Source organism: Leucopleurus acutus, assembly GCF_964270905.1.
Source record: "Leucopleurus acutus genome assembly, chromosome: 11".
Taxonomy (NCBI): Eukaryota; Metazoa; Chordata; class Mammalia; order Artiodactyla; family Delphinidae; genus Leucopleurus; species Leucopleurus acutus.
In genome coordinates, this window is record NC_139152.1 from 2848051 (window position 1) to 2867838 (window position 19788).

General features: G+C 40.6%; 1 protein-coding gene across 6 annotated transcripts in view; it reads right to left on the reverse strand.

Annotated features, from left to right (window-relative positions):
- The window catches only part of ERC1 (ELKS/RAB6-interacting/CAST family member 1), a 399625-nt gene that overhangs the window by 195398 nt on the left and 184439 nt on the right, over positions 1–19788 (reverse strand). For 4 of the 6 annotated variants that reach the window (XM_082850731.1, XM_082850730.1, XM_082850728.1 and 1 more), the window contains one exon: positions 13868–13999. The exons of the other annotated variants lie outside the window; for them this stretch is intronic. In XM_082850731.1, the coding sequence (XP_082706857.1) occupies positions 13868–13999 (132 nt within the window). The remainder of the gene's footprint in view (positions 1–13867; positions 14000–19788) is intronic. 6 annotated transcript variants of the gene reach the window in all.

The window sequence follows — 19788 nt, forward strand, 5'->3', positions numbered from 1 at the left end:
GTAGCTGCCTTTAAGTTTCCAGTAACATTACGCTGTGGTAACAAATCTTCAACTGAAGATCAATTTTAAAAGAGTGGAAACACAACAATGTGAAGGAAATGCTTCTTTTTCAAGCCATCTCGATTTTCTTTCTTTTTTTTTTTTTTTAAAAACAACGCAGAGGGCTTGGGTAGATAAATCCTAAAATCATCACTCCAAAGTGGAGCTTGAAAAATCAGACATCAATAAAATGTGGGTGCACATTTTCAAAGCAAGGCAAACGTCCCCCTACTGGTAGGACTCTCATCATCTGAGTGACTGAGGGTGGAAAAAGGCTTTGAAAGGGCCAGTGTTTATCTCACTGCCAACTCTCCTTAGGTGATTTCTTGGTAACACAGCATCAAAACTAAAAGGTAAAAATCCGAATTAAGCACTGAAAACTATTTTTTCCGGAGACTGTTACTTGATTAATGTCTCCTATAACTTGCTTATCTTAGCAACAAACAGGTTGCACCAGCATCAAGTAAAATATAAACTTAATAGTTTCCCAGGTCCACATAAACTCCACGGCTCCTATTCTATGCCCGTAAGAAAGGAGGACAGAAATAATCTAGATAGCATCACACTTTCTGTCTCCGGCGAAGAAGATGGGACAACTATCATTTTGCACTTTTCTGCATCTGGGTAACTCAGGAAAAGAAATACAAAAAGAGGAGGAATGACAAGACTTTCCCTTGAACTTCGAGCTCTGGTAAGTTCTCTCCTGAAAAACAATTGTTTCTGCATTGCTGGGAAGTCAAGGTAACAGGATACAGTACATGACAGGAGGGCTGTATACATTGCCTATAGGCTTTGGAAAGAAATTTCCTGAGTTAAAATTATGTATTTGGTTATTTCACATGGAGAAAACCTTAATTGACCTTTATTACAGAAAACAGCAGTCCTCTCGCTAGCATGGAGTCGCCGACAGGGAAGAGAGCATTAGGGCTCAAGCCCTTCCTCTAAGGTCAAACGAACAATTTGAATAAATCAGCTCCAGACTGTTTCCTTAAGTTTTCAACAATGAAACCAAAAACTCACTGGCATTTTAACTGGAAATGTTAATGCTCATCTGCATTGCTAAAAAAAATCAAATAGCTACCTAGAAGTAAAAAAGTGACATTTCATTAATTAGAGATACATTTTGCGGGGAAAACATATTTCAATATAACCCCTGAAAAATGGTCACAAAGAAAATATTGACCAATGACAGTTATTTGACCTTATCAAAAGTATATGACTAGCCAAAGGAGTAAAGTAAAAGTGTGGGATTTAACGTCTGGCAACCCAAGGATACCAAGAGGGAACTCATAAGTATCTCTCTCTCTCTCTCTCTCTCACACACACACACACACACACACACACACACACACACACAGGATTATTCTGGTCTGGCCATAATAAATGAGGCTCAACATTTGTGTCCTGCCTTTAGAGGCGACCAAAACACTCGTGGGGGAATAAGTTACTCCACACAGGTGAGAGCACAGAGCCCTAGAAAGACTATGAAACTCGCCCTACGTCACAGCTAATAAACAGAAGAAACCGAACCCACGTCCCCTGATGCTGGCTCAAAGCCCTTCACACCCACCCTCGCTGCCTCTTCGTTAACTCACTAAAGAGGGTGGACGTCAGAGGAAGGGACACAGGAGCACCGACGCAGAGCTCGGGCCACGCCGCACACGAGAACTATCTGCTGTGCAGGATAAGTGCCGCTGTGCAGGTTTCTCTAGGAAAACGTGTTTCACTGAAAACACCCAGGAAGGCACAGCCAAGGAGAACGTAAACTGCATATAAAGATCAGCAGGAAGCCATCTGGCTCCCACGATTTCACCTTCAGCCGTATCCTGGATGACTGCCTCTATCATCAATAACTTGGTTTCTCAAACTGCACAGCAGGAGGTAACAGAATAAGGGCCAGACACCCCAAGAACCATTACAAGCAAACTAAACATCATCTGTTACAGATCTGCCACAAAGATTCCAAAAGCACTTCCCAGTGTGGCAGTGGTTACACAGTTTAGACACAAGTATAAAAACACACCTACTTTGAAAACCAGCATCTACAGACTCCCGCACTCAACTGTGTGGTTCATTTTGGGGTATGCCAAGGTTTTATTTCTTCTCCACTGCAGTTAATTTTTTCATCTGATTTTAACTTTTGAAAACACAGATGTGGCCCTTTTGTTGAATAAAAAGAAAAAATCAACCTGAAATTCAGAGCCACAGATATTTCCTGAAGTTCCAGGATAACATAATCATGTACTATTTTTTCAAAACTTTTCAAAGGTAAGAAACTAACCAAAAAGACAACCAGAAGTGTACTATTGTAAGAGCTACTCCACGAACTGCTGGTGAGTATAGGGGTTTTGTTCTGTTTTGTTTTGCCATAACCATTGTATGCGGTTACTTCCTGGAGGCTTCAGTTTTCTTTCAGACTTTCTTTAGCTGTTGTCTAGTGACCCCATCTGGCAAAATTATAGAGGAAGTTATATTGGCCCAAGCTTCTGGCAAGTCAAACTTTTTAAATTTTATGTAAGAAGGAAATAAGAAAATAGAAGTTCAGGGTGAGAGAATTTTAAGGATTTTTAGCTTCATCCTTCTGTAATACATAGGATAAGAGGAAAACCATGTAATTAAGAAAAGGTCATGCCATTCTAACTGAAGGAATTCATGTTGCTGCCTTTTCCTTGTTATTCTTGAAGATGCTTGTTTAATATTCTGATCTTCTATTAAAAGTTGTATTAAAACTCTGAGATTTCTGCTTGCTTGTTTAATACAAAGATGAAGTAATTAATTCAAAAGTGTATCCAGCATAACTGGATGAATAAGATTTTGAACAGTACAAAGCTGTTTAAATTTTTAAGTAAAGAGTTATTAAAGACAGAGAAATGTCAGTTTAAACCATGAAAATCGGCCTTGAGATGGTAGGCTTTAGTTGTCTCTCATTCTTACTATCAACATTCAGAGCTTGATTTCACTAAACGGGGTAAAAATTACAAGCAGAAACTGAAGGAGCGCTTTTAAAACACTGAGAGTTTCATTTTCATTCACCATCTGACTTATTCCGCACTTGTGAAGGTGGCTACAACATTCACACAGTTTCAGCTCTTCTTTTGAACGTTCACTGTCTGAGACATTTGAATTTTTAGACATGCTGTTATTTGAACATATTTGGGTAATTTCCATTAATAAGTGGATTGAAATGCAGAATAATATTGGGTCGCCATTACCGCAGACTGTATCATTCCTTTAACTTGAAGCCCATTTCATACATCTCTCTAAGATCAAAAGGAGGAGAAGTCTAAACATGGAGATTTCTGCTATGGCCGGGTACAGCCATTTAACTTCTTCTTTCAACAAGCCAGAGATGGCAGAACTCTCTTTGAAGTGGCAGCCCTGTTGGCCTTTGAAGTCCCTTGTCAATTGCAGAAAGGCTCTGGTGGGGTTTGTTTTGTAGCCAGCTGTCACCGTGAAGGCAGACATGACGTATTTCCAGCAGTCTCACTTCAGGGTCTGTCAAGTGACTGATTTCATAACCAGTCACCATAACAAAGGAGATTCAAACTCACTGACATGAGAGCAAGAGTCCACAGTGAAACTTACTAGGTTCCTCTTGACAGAGCCTGATTTAAATACTCAAGTGATTACACAATGGCAAAGAGATGACGGCTGTGAAGTTAACTGTCACATCTCCTCGGATCCTTGAATATTAAAAATGTACTTTCCATATGTTTATCAATAAAATGTTTCATAACAACAGTATCTTCAATCTTTGCACTGATGAGAAATGATGACTTCTGCAGAAATCAGTAAACTGCTTTAAAAGCACAGTTTACATTGCTAACTTACAACTAGACTTTCTTGGATAAGACAATGATTCTCTATAGTTCTGAGACAAATGTTTGCATTTGTAATGCTTTTAGACTGCTCAGCTACTCAAGTCAAAAATCCCCACCACTCCTGACACAGAAATCAGTTTAAGACTTAAAAGGATAAGTAAAGAGAAACAATTTAACATGTGTTAAGAAACTTCCATGAGCTATAAATATAGCCCATGATAGCACTATATAAAAGGAAACAATCTTAATAATATTACAAATCTATTTTTAAGGTGGGGAGAGATGACACCAATCTTGAAAAATCAAATGTTAAATTTACCAATGATGATCAGAAGTATTAATTCCACTGGAAGGAAAACAGGGTAGGAACAAAAAGATTTTCATACTAATCTGACCATAGTTTATGTCTGTTATGTAGAACGTTTTGAGCTTTCAGATGTTTTTATGAACATGGCTTGCTGCTATCAGAGCAGAAGACCAGATGTACACAAGACGTTTAGCTCCCAGGGGCTCTCAGGCCAACCTCAGTGTGGTTAGTGCTGCACGTTCGTCCCAGGAAACACAAGTCCTCTATTTCCCAATGAAGAATAGGTCACAGGAATCCCAATGATTCCTAAATTTTACTTTTCCATTCTGGCTACCATGCTTTAAACTCAAGCAACAAAAAAAAGGGTAAATTACGCTCAAATAACGATATCTATTCTAAGTCTTTAAATCTACAATTCTGAAATCTTTTGAGTTTTTCTGATCAGATGACAAAGCGCTTCATTAAATCCCATGGAAAGGAACTGCAGCAAAGAATAAAAACATGTATCAATTTAAAAAAATGTTTGGTAATGTCTGTAAGAATCATAAACTTCCATGAAACTTTAAATTGTTTAGTAAATAAAGTGATGCTGCTGCTATTAGGGGTATAGACACTCAGGTGGTCAGAATTAAATTTCATTCATTCACTCATGCACTCAAAAAATATTCAATGATTGCCACTGTGTATCAGACGTGATGGTAGGTATCAAAGATACAACAGTAAACAAGACACAGCCTGGCCCTCACGGAGCTTTCATTCTGCTAGAGAAGACAGAGAGTCTCTTCGGTGATAGTAAATAAGTCATAACAACACAGTAAAACAAACAGTACAGGATGCTGCTGCAAAACATGGGGGAGACACGTAACTCAGACTTGGAAGGTCAGAGAGGAATGTATGGAAGGAGAAGTGGGATTTATGCAGACAAGAGAAAAGGGCAAAGATGAAGACACTGCTTCATACAGAGGGAAATGTAGTTTCATAAATGCAAACAAGTCTTCACCCTTCTGAAAAAGGACCCAATGAGCACTGGTGCTCTTTTTCTGTCCAAGAAATATTAAATACATCCAAGACTTTACTATCGAAATGATTAAACAAGACTACTGAGAAAGCGTTATCGTGGAGACTGGCAGCTAACAGGTAATCAGTAAAGGCAGTACCTCGAGCAGTCGTTGTATTAAGAGAAAGATGCTATGTACGCGTCCTGTGGGCCACATCTTCTGGTAGTAAGCCAGGCACATATTTATGGACTCATCAAAAGCTTACTTTGCAGAAATATACAGAGTAAACAGGTACTCTCTCAGTTTATGTGCATTTGAGGGTAACTGGAAGAGGCGTGTATGCTGTGAATGGCAAACACAAAGCTAAAGTGAAGAAAAAAAGCCAGCCATACCTCATCTCCCGACTTTATATTCTGAGCTCAGAGCAGTCTTCTGAGCTAAACGTGTATATCCAACTGCCTACTTGACATCATGAGAAACAGGACACAGGCACCTCCAATTTAACATGTACAAAGCTGACCCCCTACCTTAAACTCCCCCTCCTCCAGCTTCCGCAGAGTTGAATAAGCACCACCACCCTCCACTTACACCGTCATGGCGGAAAAGGTGGGCATCGGCCCCCCCACATCCTCCTCCCTAACCTTCCCCACGCAGACCAGCAGCAGACCCTGCTCGTCCCACCTCCAAGCAGCCAACACCCTCCCCCGCCCTTGCATCATGCCGCATCTTCCTGACAGGTACGGCCCTCCTACCCGTGCTCTCTCTCTATTTATTCTTCAGATAACTGCCAGAATAGGCTCTCAAAACCTAAAATGGATTTTCATCACCCTTCTGTTTGAAACGATTTACACCACAATCTGGTCTCTTCCTACCTCTCCAGTTTCATGTCAGACCGTCTGTTCTCGCTTGTTTATTTACCCACGCGCCTACCTACGCACTCAGCCACCAGCCCGCTTCTACTCACTCCTCTCCACTAACCGGCTTTCCTTTGGTTCTCTGATTGCGCCTCGCTCTTCCATCAGGGGGTCCACACACCGTGGTTCCCCCGGAGGTAAACCTCTGGCCATTCTTAATCTCACTAAGTCCTGTATACTTTTCCACGTCTCAGTTTAAGCATCAATGCCTTTGTGATGCCTTCCCTGACCATTCATTCTAAATAAGGTCCTCTTGTTATACTCTTTCATAAAACACTATACAGGACTATGATTTGTTTGTGGCACAACTTTAAAGAATATGTTTAAATCTGTGATCACCGATCTCCCTAACATGTAAACGCCGTTAGGAGAAGGGACCATTTTGTCTGGCTCACAAAAATAGTCACAGCTTCTAGAACACAGCAGCCTCTCAATAAAATTAATTAAATGAACAATGGAATAAATGAAATAGGTGATATCTCTGAGGCCATTAAACTCTTAACAATGCTGGGGTGGCACATACTCCTGGGGGACAGACATCTCCTTCTCACTTGTATAACTATTCTACTCCTTTTTCTGACACTAACTCCAATGCTCATGCTATAAATTTAAGTGTCTAGTTATATGAATATGGGGAAACACACATGATTATGACATCTCATATTTCCCCATTATTTCTTAAAGGAAAAATTACTTTTGACTAACATGTAGACCACGGATGTTTTCCCAAAAACAAAAGTGAAAAAAGGACCAAGGACAAGCAAAAAAGTGCATGTACTTGTATATTTCATTTCTACAACTCTGACAGGCTCAGGAGAAAAAAACTGAGTAGTAGCTGCTGAGTACATGTGTGTCTATGTATTTATCCATCCATCTTAACACAGCAGAGAATCCAGCTGTCTGATACACTGACCACTGGACAGATTAATTAAATAAATATAAAAACTCAGTCCTGCCGGGGCTCTAGCCACAGTTGAGGTATTCAACTGGAACATGTGGCTGGGCTGTCATCTTACTCACATCTTATAAGACACACCCAGCGTCTCCAGGCCCTACTGGAGAGGGCTCCTATAGACTTCGGAGGCTTCAGTAACCAGCAAGCACTTGTAACGAAAAATGTGTATCCACAGAATTTATGTCAAAAGTGAAAAAGTAACCTCTGTTTAGAATTCAAATCCTTTTAATAGGGAATGGGATTTGGATACCACATGTGAGCACCAAGAGTGTACACTGCTACTGAAAAAAATCTGTTTTCTAGGTACTTTCAGTACACAGGAAGTGTGTGTGTGTACATCTATGTGTTTAAGGGGGAAAAAAAGTCATGAAAATTCAAACAGTTATTTCCAATTGTAATTTAAGGTTATGAGGATCAAACACAAATTTTTAAAATCCTAAATATTTTGTATCTTCTTATTTCTAGGAATAAGGTATAAGCATAATGTTCTAAAATCCATATTTTGCTTCTGATAGTGCTAAAAAAGTATTCTTTTCTTTCCCTTTCTCCTTCCTAAAGAAACCCACAGAATACACGACTTTGTAAAACTGAAAAATATTTAGCATTAGGATAGGATTTCACAGTACACATTTCTAGTCCTTTACTAAAGCTACCCATACTATCTTCATGAGGAAAACCTAAAAGTAAACTGGAAAATAACGCACAGACTACGATCCTGCACTGACCTAAGACACACTCTCAGAGAACGAACAACCCAGTGAGCAAAACCATGCCCACCTGAGCAACCTGTTAGCTGGCTGTGGCATCCTCAGCTGAGGTAGATACTACAAAATTCTAGGCCAGGCAAGGGGAGAGGACAAGGATTTCCTCAATTCACAGGAATTCAAACTTCATATATATGTAACCGGGAACTTTTAACAATAAGCATGTCATCACTGGTACCGAATCAACCAGGTAGGGTCTACAGATAGTAAGTTTCTCTGGGGCCTAGCCAGGTTGGACCAGTCCTCCCCTTGGAGCTATCGAGGGCAGTGGTGGTAGCAAGAGAAGTATCAGTGGTAGCTAATGTTGACTGACTACTCTCTTTACACATACAACCACCTCTCTTCATGCGGTAGATATACCAGATTATGCCAGCACCTTTATAGCACTATATACCAGTACCAAGTTTCTTTGACAGCTCAAGAACTGACACAGCCACCAGGTACTATAGTTTCCCTAAAGTTCTGCAGTGGCCTTCTGAACTAGAGAGTCACAGTATAAAATCTCTGTACCTAACATATCACTTCTGCCTTTCTTGGACTTGATTCTCCTAACACTGAGGATGCTAATTTCAGCTTTGTAGGATAAGAGTGTTTTCTCAGATGAGATGAAAAAGCCTGAGGGAAAAACTGGTTTGAGGCTAAGAAATAAAGAGTTCTGGATTTGGATGGTTTCAGGTTGAGATTTCAATGAAATACTGGAGTAAAGATACAAAGTAGATATGAAGTAGACTTAGCTTGGATCTCAGAAGAGAGAACTGGGCTGAAAGTACAAACCTGACGTGGTAGCAATTCTACTTCTCCTACTAATACAGCTAACATTCTTCAGCACAATTTCTTAGTTCTTATCCTGAACAAGTTTCCTGCTAGGGCATTCTCATCTCAGAAAACGGAACCACCACCTCTCAGGCGTCCTGTCAGAAATCAGAGGATCATTTTTGCTTCTTTTTCACCCTTACCCATACATGCAATTCATCAAATCTTTTTAGCTCTGTTTCCATGCTAAACCTGCTCACTCTTCTCCACCTCCACTGCCAGTATATGAGGTACTCAGCCTAATCTGCCCGCCCGCCCCTAGACCAGGAGTCTTCCACGACGACTGTGTTTGTATACCTCTTAAAGAGTTTATATAACTAGGATCTTAACTTGATATATCATTTTTTGGCATCATAAGTTAAAGAGTTGGTATCGCATCATAAGTTAAAGGGTTGGCAGGCATCGAGGGAATTTAAATCAACATAATAAAGGCCATATATGACAAACCCACAGCCAGCATCGTTCTCCATGGTGGAAACCTGAAACCATTTCCACTAAGATCAGGAACAAGACAAGGTTGCCCACTCTCACCACTATTGCCCAACATAGTTTCGGAAGTTTTAGCCACAGTAGTCAGAGAAGAAAAGGAAAAGGAATCCAAATCAGAAAAGAAGAAGTAAAACTGTCACTGTCTGCAGATGACATGATACTATACATAGAGAATCCTAAAGATGCTACCAGAAAACTACTAGAGCTAATCAATGAATTTGGTAAAGTAGCAGGATAAAAAATTAATGCACAGATATCTGTTGCATTCTTATACACCAATGATGAAAAATCTGAAAGAGAAATTAAGGAAACACTCCCATTTACCATTGCAACAAAAAGAATAAAACAACTAGGAATAAGGGCTTCCCTGGTGGTGCAGTGGTTGAGAGTCCGCCTGCCGATGCAGGGGGCACGGATTTGTGCCCCGGTCTGGGAAGATCCCACATGCCGCGGAGCGGCTGGGCCCGTGAGCCATGGCCGCTGAGCCCGCGTGTCCGGAGCCTGTGCTCCGCAACGGGAGAGGCCACAACAGTGAGAGGCCCGCGTACTGCAAATAAAAAAAACAAAAAAAACCCACCTAGGAATAAACCTACCTAAGGAGACAAAAGACCTGTATGCAGAAAACTATAAGACACTGATGAAAGAAATTAAAGGTGATACAAACAGATGGAGAGATATACCATGTTCTTGGACTGGAAGAATCAACATTGTGAAAATGACTATACTACCCAAAGCAATCTACAGATTCAGTGCAATCCCTATCCAACTACCAATGGCATTTTTCACAGAAGTACAACAAAAGAATTTCACAATTTGTATGGAAACACAAAAGACCCCGAAAAGCCAAAGCAATCTTGAGAAAGAAAAACAGAGCTGGAGGAATCAGGCTCCCGGACTTTAGACTATGCTACAAAGCTACAGTAATCAAGACAGTACGGTACTGGCACAAAAACAGAAATGTAGATCAACGGAACAGGATAGAAAGCCCATGCACATATGGTCACCTTATCTTTGATGAAGGAGGCCAGAATATACAGTGGAGAAAAGACAGTCTCTTCAATAAGTGGTGCTGGGAAAACTGTACAGCTCTGTGTAAGCTCTGTGTAAGCTCTGTGTAATGAAATTAGAACACTTCCTAACACCATACACAAAAATAAACTCAAAATGGATTAAAGACCTAAACGTAAGGCCAGACACTATAAAACTCTCAGAGGAAAACAGAGGCAGAACACTCAGTGACATAAATTACAGCAAGATCCTTTTTGACTCACCTCCTAGAGAAATGGAAATAAAAACAAAAATAAACAAATGGGACCTAATGAAACTTAGAAGCTTTTGCACAGCAAAGGAGACCATAAACAAGATGAAAAGACAACCCTCAGAATGGGAGAAAATATTTGCAAATGAAGCAACTGACAAAGGATTAATCTCCAAAATATACAAGCAGCTCATGCAGCTCAATATCAAAAAACAAACAACCCAATGCAAAAATGGGCAGAAGACCTAAACAGACATTTCTCCAAAGAAGACATACAGATGGCCAAGAAGCACATGAAAAGCTGCTCAACATCACTAATTATTAGAGAAATGCAAATCAAAACTACAGTGAGGTATCACCTCACACCAGTTAGAATGGGCATCATCAGAAAATCTACAAACAACAAATGCTGGAGAGGGTGCGGAGAAAAGGGAACCCTCTTGCACTGTTAGTGGGAATGTAAATTGATACAGCCACTATGGAGAACAGTATGGAGCTTCCTTAAAAAACTACAAATAGAACTACCATATGACCCAGCAATCCCACTACTGGGCATATACCCTGAGAAAACCATAATTCAAAAGGACACATGCACCCCAATGTTCATTGCAGCATTATTTACAATAACCAGGTCATGGAAGCAATGTAAATGCCCATCAGCAGACAAATGAATAAGGAAGATGTGGCACATATATACAATGGAACATTACTCAGCCATAAAAAGGAACGAAATTGAGTCATTTGTTGAGACGTGGACGGATCTAGAGACTGTCATACAGAGTGCAGTAAGTCAGAAAGAGAAAAACAAATATTGTATATTAACGCATGTATGTGGAACCTAGAAAAATGGTACAGATGAACCAGTTTGCAGGGCAGAAGTTGAGACACAGATGTAGAGAACAAACATATGGACACCAAGGGGGGGAAAGCAGCGGGGGGGGGTGGGGATGGTGGTGTGCTGAATTGGGCGATTGGGATTGACATGTATACACTGATGTGTATAAAACTGATGACTAGTAAGAACCTGCAGTATAAAAAGCAAACAAACAAACAAACAAAACAACTAATACTAAACTTTCTTTGGGTTATTTGTATGGAAATATGTTAATATAAATGTTTCAGACATTATATGAAATTCCTAAAAATCTTATATGTTCTGGTATAATGTTATAAGTCATAAATTCTAGTTATTACTTTAAAATGTATATCTCAGAAATAACTAAATTTCCTTGTCAATTGCATTATTATGAACTTTCATCAAATCTTTAACCGTGGTCATTTTTAAGGCTTTTGTCATTTACAGACAGTTCTGGGTGTACTCTGATGCTTTTGCAAATACGTTCCTACAAAAGGGTTTCATCTTCAGGGAATTCATGGAAAAGACTCTGACAAGTACAGGTTTCTGGTAACTGACTATACTGCTGAACTGAATGAATAAGCATTTTCAGAACTCTAATGGAAAACTGATGAACTCATAAAAGTGCTAACAAAAGATCAAGATAAAAAAAATTAATTACATGGGACTGAGTGAACTGATGAGGATGATTATAATTTTTGTGACTTTCTGTTTGAATTAAAAAAAAAATCCCACAAGGACTCAGAGGCAAAAAATATACAAAACAATTTTCTCTGCAAAGTAAAGGAGCTGTTACAGTGGAGGATTCCTGGACTGAATGTCAATATTACGACATAGTATGAGTGTGTTTCGTGTTTGGTAATTGCAATTATTGTTGCTTTTGTTGTGGTCACCCATTTACAATGCTTGGTGTCAGTCTCTTTATCTCTTGTAAAAATAAAATACAGTGTGTGTGTGTGTGTGTGTGTGTGTGTGTGAAAAAAGAAAAAAAAGAAAGTACAAGAAAAATAAATAAAATAAAAATAGCCTATTGGGCTTCCCTGCTGGCGCAGTGGTTGAGAGTCCGCCTGCCGATGCAGGGGGACACGGGTTCGTGCCCCGGTCCAGGAAGATCCCACATGCCGCGGAGCGGCTGGGCCCGTGAGCCATGGCCGCTGGGCCTGCGCGTCTGGAGCCTGTGCTCCGCAACGGGAGAGGCCACAACAGTGAGAGGCCCACGTACCGCAAAAAAAAAAAAAAAAAAAAAAGCCTATTAATATCAATCAATCTGCCCCAGAAAGCAAATTATAAACAGTTCACACAATAGCTTAAAAAAGAACATGTAACAGCAGTCTATATACCATGACATGATTTATTATTAATTGCCAAAATTGCTACATGATCTCTGGTATGTAAGACTTGTCACTAAACAATGATCCCAAAGCAGAAAAAAATCTTTACAGAAAGACAAAATGGGGAACATTTTGAAAATAGAGGGAAGAATGTCAAAAAAGATAAAATCAAGATACAAAAAAATCCTTCCTTACCCTGGAACAATGGTTGACACTACCCCTTCTCTGAGGCTCTCCACTACCCAAGCTCTGTTTAACTGTACATTAATAGATATTCAAATAGAAAGTGGACCGAGACATTTATCTAAGAATAGGGCACTGAAAGAAACTCATTCTGGAAAGATCAATTTTCCTTCAGCTTTGCTAATAAATGTCAGTTTGTCTTTCTACACTTGACACTAGAGAAACCAGATCCTTGTATCTAAGCTATGAGGGGACTCCCTGTAGTACACACCATGACACGTCTGCTTTGAAAGGTACCCCCCTTCCTTGCTATGGCGCTGCCCTAGCTCACAAGAGCTCCGGTGGTCTGATCAAAGGGCTCCCCAAAAGATTCATGTCACCCTCTCACTGAATACTTTTTACCAATAGTTTGGCACTTATGTTTCTCCAACAAAGAGATGGAAACAACACTGGAAAAGAGACACTCTTATAATGGGAACTGAGATTAGAGCCTTCACTTGTTAACACTATTTCTTCCATTCAGACCTCCCACCTTTATTCTTCCTAATAAAAAGTTTAAAGCAAGGGTAGAGAATCTAAAAAGACATAGAAAAACATAGAAAACAAACAGAAACAGCAGAATTCTTTAACAAGTCACCTCCGGGTTGAGATGCTGATCTGGGACTCCCAGGTGTCATGACATCCATGTCCTTCATACCTGTTACCAACCTCAACTTGTTATAACTTTAACGGCTCTTGTGAACAAGACAGGCTATAAAATAAATAAACGTTTTGCTATTTAAATCAACGTCTTTGACTCAGAAGTGTTTGTGTTTTCCCATTCAATTTAAAAGCAGGGCTGTGCTCAGTCTGGTGACAGACAGGCAAGTTAAATTTCATCTCATCAGATGTGTCAGCATACACAACATCAATATATACAAGTCAGCCCCAAATATGTAACGCACAGATGACTGCATTAACATGAATCAATTCTTAATACGGCTATGTTTTAATTCTTATTTAACTCTAAATACTTACACTCAGTGAAGTGCTTTGAAACCCTGCAAACATACATTATGTACTGTTCACCTAAGCCATACTGGCTGGGCTTCACCCTCCTTTAACCAGCAGCACTGCCGTAACTGTAAAAAATCGCAGACCTGTTTTTCAGCACTGGTCCTGGCTGACTCCTCCTGTGCCAGCACCATCTCTCGCTCTGCAGTTATCTGTACACTTTCTCTTAGTGCTTCTTCCAGCTCTTCAATCCTGTCATCCTTCTTACGGAGACTGTCCTGGAAAACGACGGAAGACCAGGTGAAGGAGACTAATTAACTCAAGGAGAGCCCATTTATCAAGGAAGGGCTATGTGCTTATAAAATGTTCTTCCCTTCAGAAGTACATCTAGGCCAAAAAGATATGGACACAAAGGAAAGAATAAAACAGGGGAAGAAAGATGTAAAGAGGTTGAAGAAGTAAGTATATTGTTAAGAGCAAAGGGTCAAGTTAGTTAAGCAAGAGAAACCTGTGATGGACTTCCTCCGTAACACACAGAAGAAAACTGTTAGTGTTAGGCAGATGGGCGGCAGGGGCCTGATTATCTAAAAATGCAAAGCCGTTTCTGAGCTACTCTCTAAACTGGGCTTATAGCCAGCTTTGATGAAGCCTAAGTCACAAGACTCAAGAGCTAAACATTCTCTCCCTGCAAAGTTAAGCCCAGATGAAAAAGTAAACAGCATGATCAGTCGGATTATATGCTACATATAGACAATTGTTGGCAAATTCATTTTTTAAAAAAGAAATGCAAAAGGAGATTTTTCCTCATGAATTCAAGAGAGTGAAGTTTTCTCTCAATCTCATATAAGAAAACTAAAAATAACTGGTGAGAAGTAACTGGTCTGGCTAAGGATGAGTAATTTGGTTAGACAACCAAAACCCACTAGGCCTAATATTCTACACAAGTCTAAGAAGTAACTTTTGGGGAGGTAAATATGGATTTCTACCAGAAAGACAAACAAAATCCTACAGGACTTTAAAATCATGTAAGACAGACGATATTAAAAGAAGAAGAATAAATGAAACAGTTTTCAAGTAGTATGAAGAACTGGATCCATCAGATTATTCTAAGCATTTCTTCTTTAAATAGAACCAGAAGACTAAGAATAAAGTGCTGCCTTTTATTAACAGATGAAACAAAGAACAAGGTTTGTCCATTCATTCTCCAACTTGCTGAACACTCACATCAGCAAAAGATACCAAAGGATTTTGTCTTTTATCTATGCAACTCTTATTTGATCTTATTGTAGTTCAGTTTTCATAAGTACAAAGTACAAGAAAGTCCTTTTTTGACAACTCTGTCTTCAGAAATCTAGAACTGAAATCTAGAACTGAAACCTCTCGAACTGAAATCTCTAAGTCAGCTTTTTCTCCCAACTTTGATGGAATGGCATCTATTATTTAACATCCTTCCTAATAAAAAGTTGTTATATCTTTTGCTCTCTCCCATTTTTCTCAATTAAAAAAAAAGATTTAGGAAAAAGAATATTCACATTTTGATGATGTATGTTCATTTTTCTTTTTAAGTATTCATTCTTCTCGGAGATAATGTTATAAAATACTCTGATTTAGTCCCTAAGTAAGGTTCTGTTTTATGCAGGGCAGTTTAGCTACATCAAAAAAATGCTCTTTGGTGAAATCTAAATGCTTCCAGTTTGCTTGCCATTAACAGCGGAGTACAATAAGTGTTTCTACAATGAGGCCAAGCAGAGAGAGACAAGGAATGACTCCCTTGAAAACAAAGTCCAACATAGTTTCTCTTGATTCAAAGAAAATGAAATGTAACAGAAGGATTAAGTGGAAAGGAATGGATGCAATGATCTGTGCAGTCCTGTCAAATCCTCTAATGAATGACTACATCTGTAGTAACATGGGGATTCTGAATTACAGATTCCTGTAAGCAAATAGAAACACAAATGGTTCCCATTATCAATTAGCTGTGAATAGCTCAGTGTTATGTTTATGTCCAGCCTATTGCATCCTTCACCCTTAAACTGTCTTCTGGAGATCTCCTGAGAGGCTTCTGGTAACCTAACCTAAAATGAGGGTTATTCCAAGTAACTTCCCAGGAACCCAATTTCAAGCAAATAGGTTTACTTGCTCTTCTGCATGGGCCAAAAAACAGCTTTGAGGCTTTATCAATCAAACTTTTTTTTAGAGTGAGGATAATTAGTAATTTGTCATACTGAAAGTTTCCCTGAAACCACTGTTAAAACCAGAGTCTACAAGATGAGCTGTGTGTGCAACGTCATTTATTTAAAAGTTTTCTGGAAAAAAACACTTTAGACTTCCGGGAAGATGGCGGAAGAGTAAGACGCGGAGATCACCTTCCTCTCCACAGATACACCAGAAATACATCTACGCGTGGAACAACTCCTACGGAGCACCTACTGAACGCTGGCAGAAGACCTCAGACCTCCCAAAAGGCAAGGAACCCCCCACGTACCTGGTTAGGGCAAAAGAAAAAACTAAACAGAGACAAAAGGATAGGGACGGGTCCTGCACCAGCGGGAGAGAGCTGTGAAGGAGGAAAAGTGTCCACACACTAGGAGCCCCTTCGCGGGTGGAGACTTCGGGAGGCGGAGTGGGGGAGCTTGGGAGCCGCGGAGGAGAGCACAGCAACAGGGGTGCGGAGGGCAAAGCGGACAGACTCCAGCGCAGAGGATCGGGCCGACCGGCACTCATCACCCGAGAGGCTTGTCTGCTCACCTGCCGGGGCGGGCGGGGCTGGGAGCTGAGGCTCCGGCTTTTGTCGGAGAGCCGGGAGAGGACTGAGGTTGGCGGCGTGAACACAGCCTGCAGGGCGTTAGTGCACCGCGGCTAGCCGGGAGGGAGTCCGGGGAAAAGTCTGGACCTGCCGAAGAGGCAGGAGACTTTTACGTCCCTCTTTGTTTCCTGGTGCACTAGGAGAGGGGATTAAGAACGCTGCTTGAGAGAGCTCCGGAGACGGGCGCGAGCCGCGGCTAAGAGTGCGGAGCCCAGAGGCAGACATGAGACGCTAAGGCCGCTGCTGCCGCCACCAGGAGGCCTGTGTGCGAACACAGGTCACTAGCCACACGCCCTTCCGGGGAGCCTGTGCAGCCCGCCACTGCCAGGGTCCCGGGATCCAGGGACAACTCCCCCGGGAGAACGCACGGCGCGCCTCAGGCTGCAACGTCACGCTGGCCTCTGCCGCCGCAGGCCCGCCCCACACTCCGTGACCCTCCCTACCCCCCGGCCTGAGTGAGCCAGAGCCTCCGAATCAGCGGCTCCTTTAACCCCGTCCTGTCTGAGCAAAGAACAGACGCCCTCCGGCGACCTACACGCACAGGCGGGGCCAAATCCAAAGCTGAGCCCCTGGGAACTGTGAGAACAAAGAAGAGAAAGGGAAATCTCTCCCAGCAGCCTCAGAAGCAGCGGACTAAGCTCCACAATCAACTTGATATACCCTGCATCTGTGGAATACCTGAATAGACAACGAATCATCCCAAATTAAGGAGCCCTGTGGATGAAAGGCTCTTGGTGCTGCAGCCAGGAGTCAGTGCTGTGCCTCTGAGGTGGGAGAGCCAACTTCAGGACACTGATCCACAAGAGGCCTCCCAGCTGCACATAATATCAAACAGCAAAAATCTCCGAGAGATCTCCATCTCAACGCCAGCACCCAGCTTCACTCAACGACCAGCAAGCTACAGTGCTGGACATCCTATGCCAAACAACTAGCAAGACTGGAACACAACCCCACCCATTAGCAGAGAGGCTGCCCAAAATCATAATAAGTCTACAGACACCCCAAAACACACCACCAGACGTGGACCTGCCCACCAGAAAGACAAGATCTAGCCTCATCCACCAGAACACAGGCACTAGTACCCTCCACCAGGAAGCCTACACAACCCACTGAACTAACCTTAGCCACTGGGGACAGACACAAAAAACAACAGGAACTACGAACCTTCAGCCTGCAAAAAAGGAGACCCCAAACACAGTAAGATAAGCAAAATGAAAAGACAGAAAAACACACAGCAGATGAAGGAGCAAGATAAAAACCCACCAGACCTAACAAATGAAGAGGAAATAGGCAGTCTACCTGAAAAAGAATTCAGAATAATGATAGTAAGGTTGATCCGAAATCTTGGAGATAGAATGGACAATAGAATGGACAAAATGCAAGAATCAGTTAACAAGGACCTAGAAGAACTAAAGATGAAACAAGCAATGATGAACAACACAATAAATGAAATTAAAAGTACTCTAGATGGGATCAATAGCAGAATAACTGAGGCAGAAGAACGGATAAGTGACCTGGAAGATAAAATAGTGGAAATAACTACTGCAGAGCAGAATAAAGAAAAAAGAATGAAAAGAACTGAGGACAGTCTCAGAGACCTCTGGGACAACATTAAACGCACCAACATTCGAATTATAGGGGTTCCAGAAGAAGAAGAGAAAAAGAAAGGGACTGAGAAAATATTTGAAGAGATTATAGTTGAAAACTTCCCTAATATGGGAAAGGAAATAGTTAATCAAGTCCAGGAAGCACAGAGAGTCCCATACAGGATAAATCCAAGGAGAAATACGCCAAGACACATATTAATCAAACTGTCAAAAATTAAATACAAAGAAAACATATTAAAAGCAGCAAGGGAAAAAAAACAAATAACACACAAGGGAATCCCCATAAGGTTAACAGCTGATCTTTCAGCAGAAACTCTGCAAGCCAGAAGGGAGTGGCAGGACATATTGAAAGTGTTGAAGGAGAAAAACCTGCAACCAAGATTACTCTACCCAGCAAGGATCTCATTCAGATTTGATGGAGAAATTAAAACCTTTACAGACAAGCAAAAGCTGAGAGAGTTCAGCACCACCAAACCAGCTCTACAACAACTGCTAAAGGAACTTCTCTAGGCAAGAAACACAAAAGAAGGAAAAGACCTACAATAACAAACCCAAAACAATTAAGAAAATGGGAATGGGAACACACATATCGATAATTACCTTAAATGTAAATGGACTAAATGCTCCCACCAAAAGACACAGATTGGCTGAATGGATACAAAAACAAGACCCACATATTTGCTGTCTACAAGAGACCCACTTCAGACCTAGAGACACATACAGACTGAAAGTAAGGGGACGGAAAAAGGTATTTCATGCAAGTGGAAACCAAAAGAAAGCTGGAGTAGCAATTCTCATATCAGACAAAATAGACTTTAAAACAAAGACTATTAGAAGAGACAAAGAAGGACACTACATAATGATCAAGGGATCGATCCAAGAGGAAGATATAACAATTGTAAATATTTATGCACCCAACATAGGTGCACCTCAATACATAAGGCAAATACTGACAACCATAAAAGGGGAAATCGACAGTAACACATTCATAGTAGGGGACTTTAACACCCCACTTTCACCAATGGACAGATCATCCAAAATGAAAATAAATAAGGAAACACAAGCTTTAAATGATACATTAAACGAGATGGAGTTAATTGATATTTATAGGACATTCCATCCAAAAACAACAGAATACACATTTTTCTCAAGTGCTCATGGAACATTCTCCAGGATAGATCATATCTTGGGTCACAAATCAAGCCTTGGTAAATTTAAGAAAATTGAAATTGTATCAAGTATCTTTTCCGACCACAATGCTATGAGACTCGATATCAATTACAGGAGAAGATCTGTAAAAAATACAAACACATGGAGGCTAAACAATACACTACTTAATAATGAAGTGATCACTGAAGAAATCAAAGAGGAAATCAAAAAATACCTAGAAACAAATGACAATGGAGACACGACGACTCAAAATCTATGGGATGCAGCAAAAGCAGTTCTAAGAGGGAAGTTTATAGCAATACAATCTTACCTTAAGAAACAGGAAACATCTCGAATAAACAACCTAACCTTGCACCTAAAGCAATTAGAGAAAGAAGAACAAAAAAACCCCGAAGTTAGCAGGAGGAAAGAAATCATAAAAATCAGATCAGAAATAAATGAAAAAGAAATGAAGGAAACGATAGCAAAGATCAATAAAACTAAA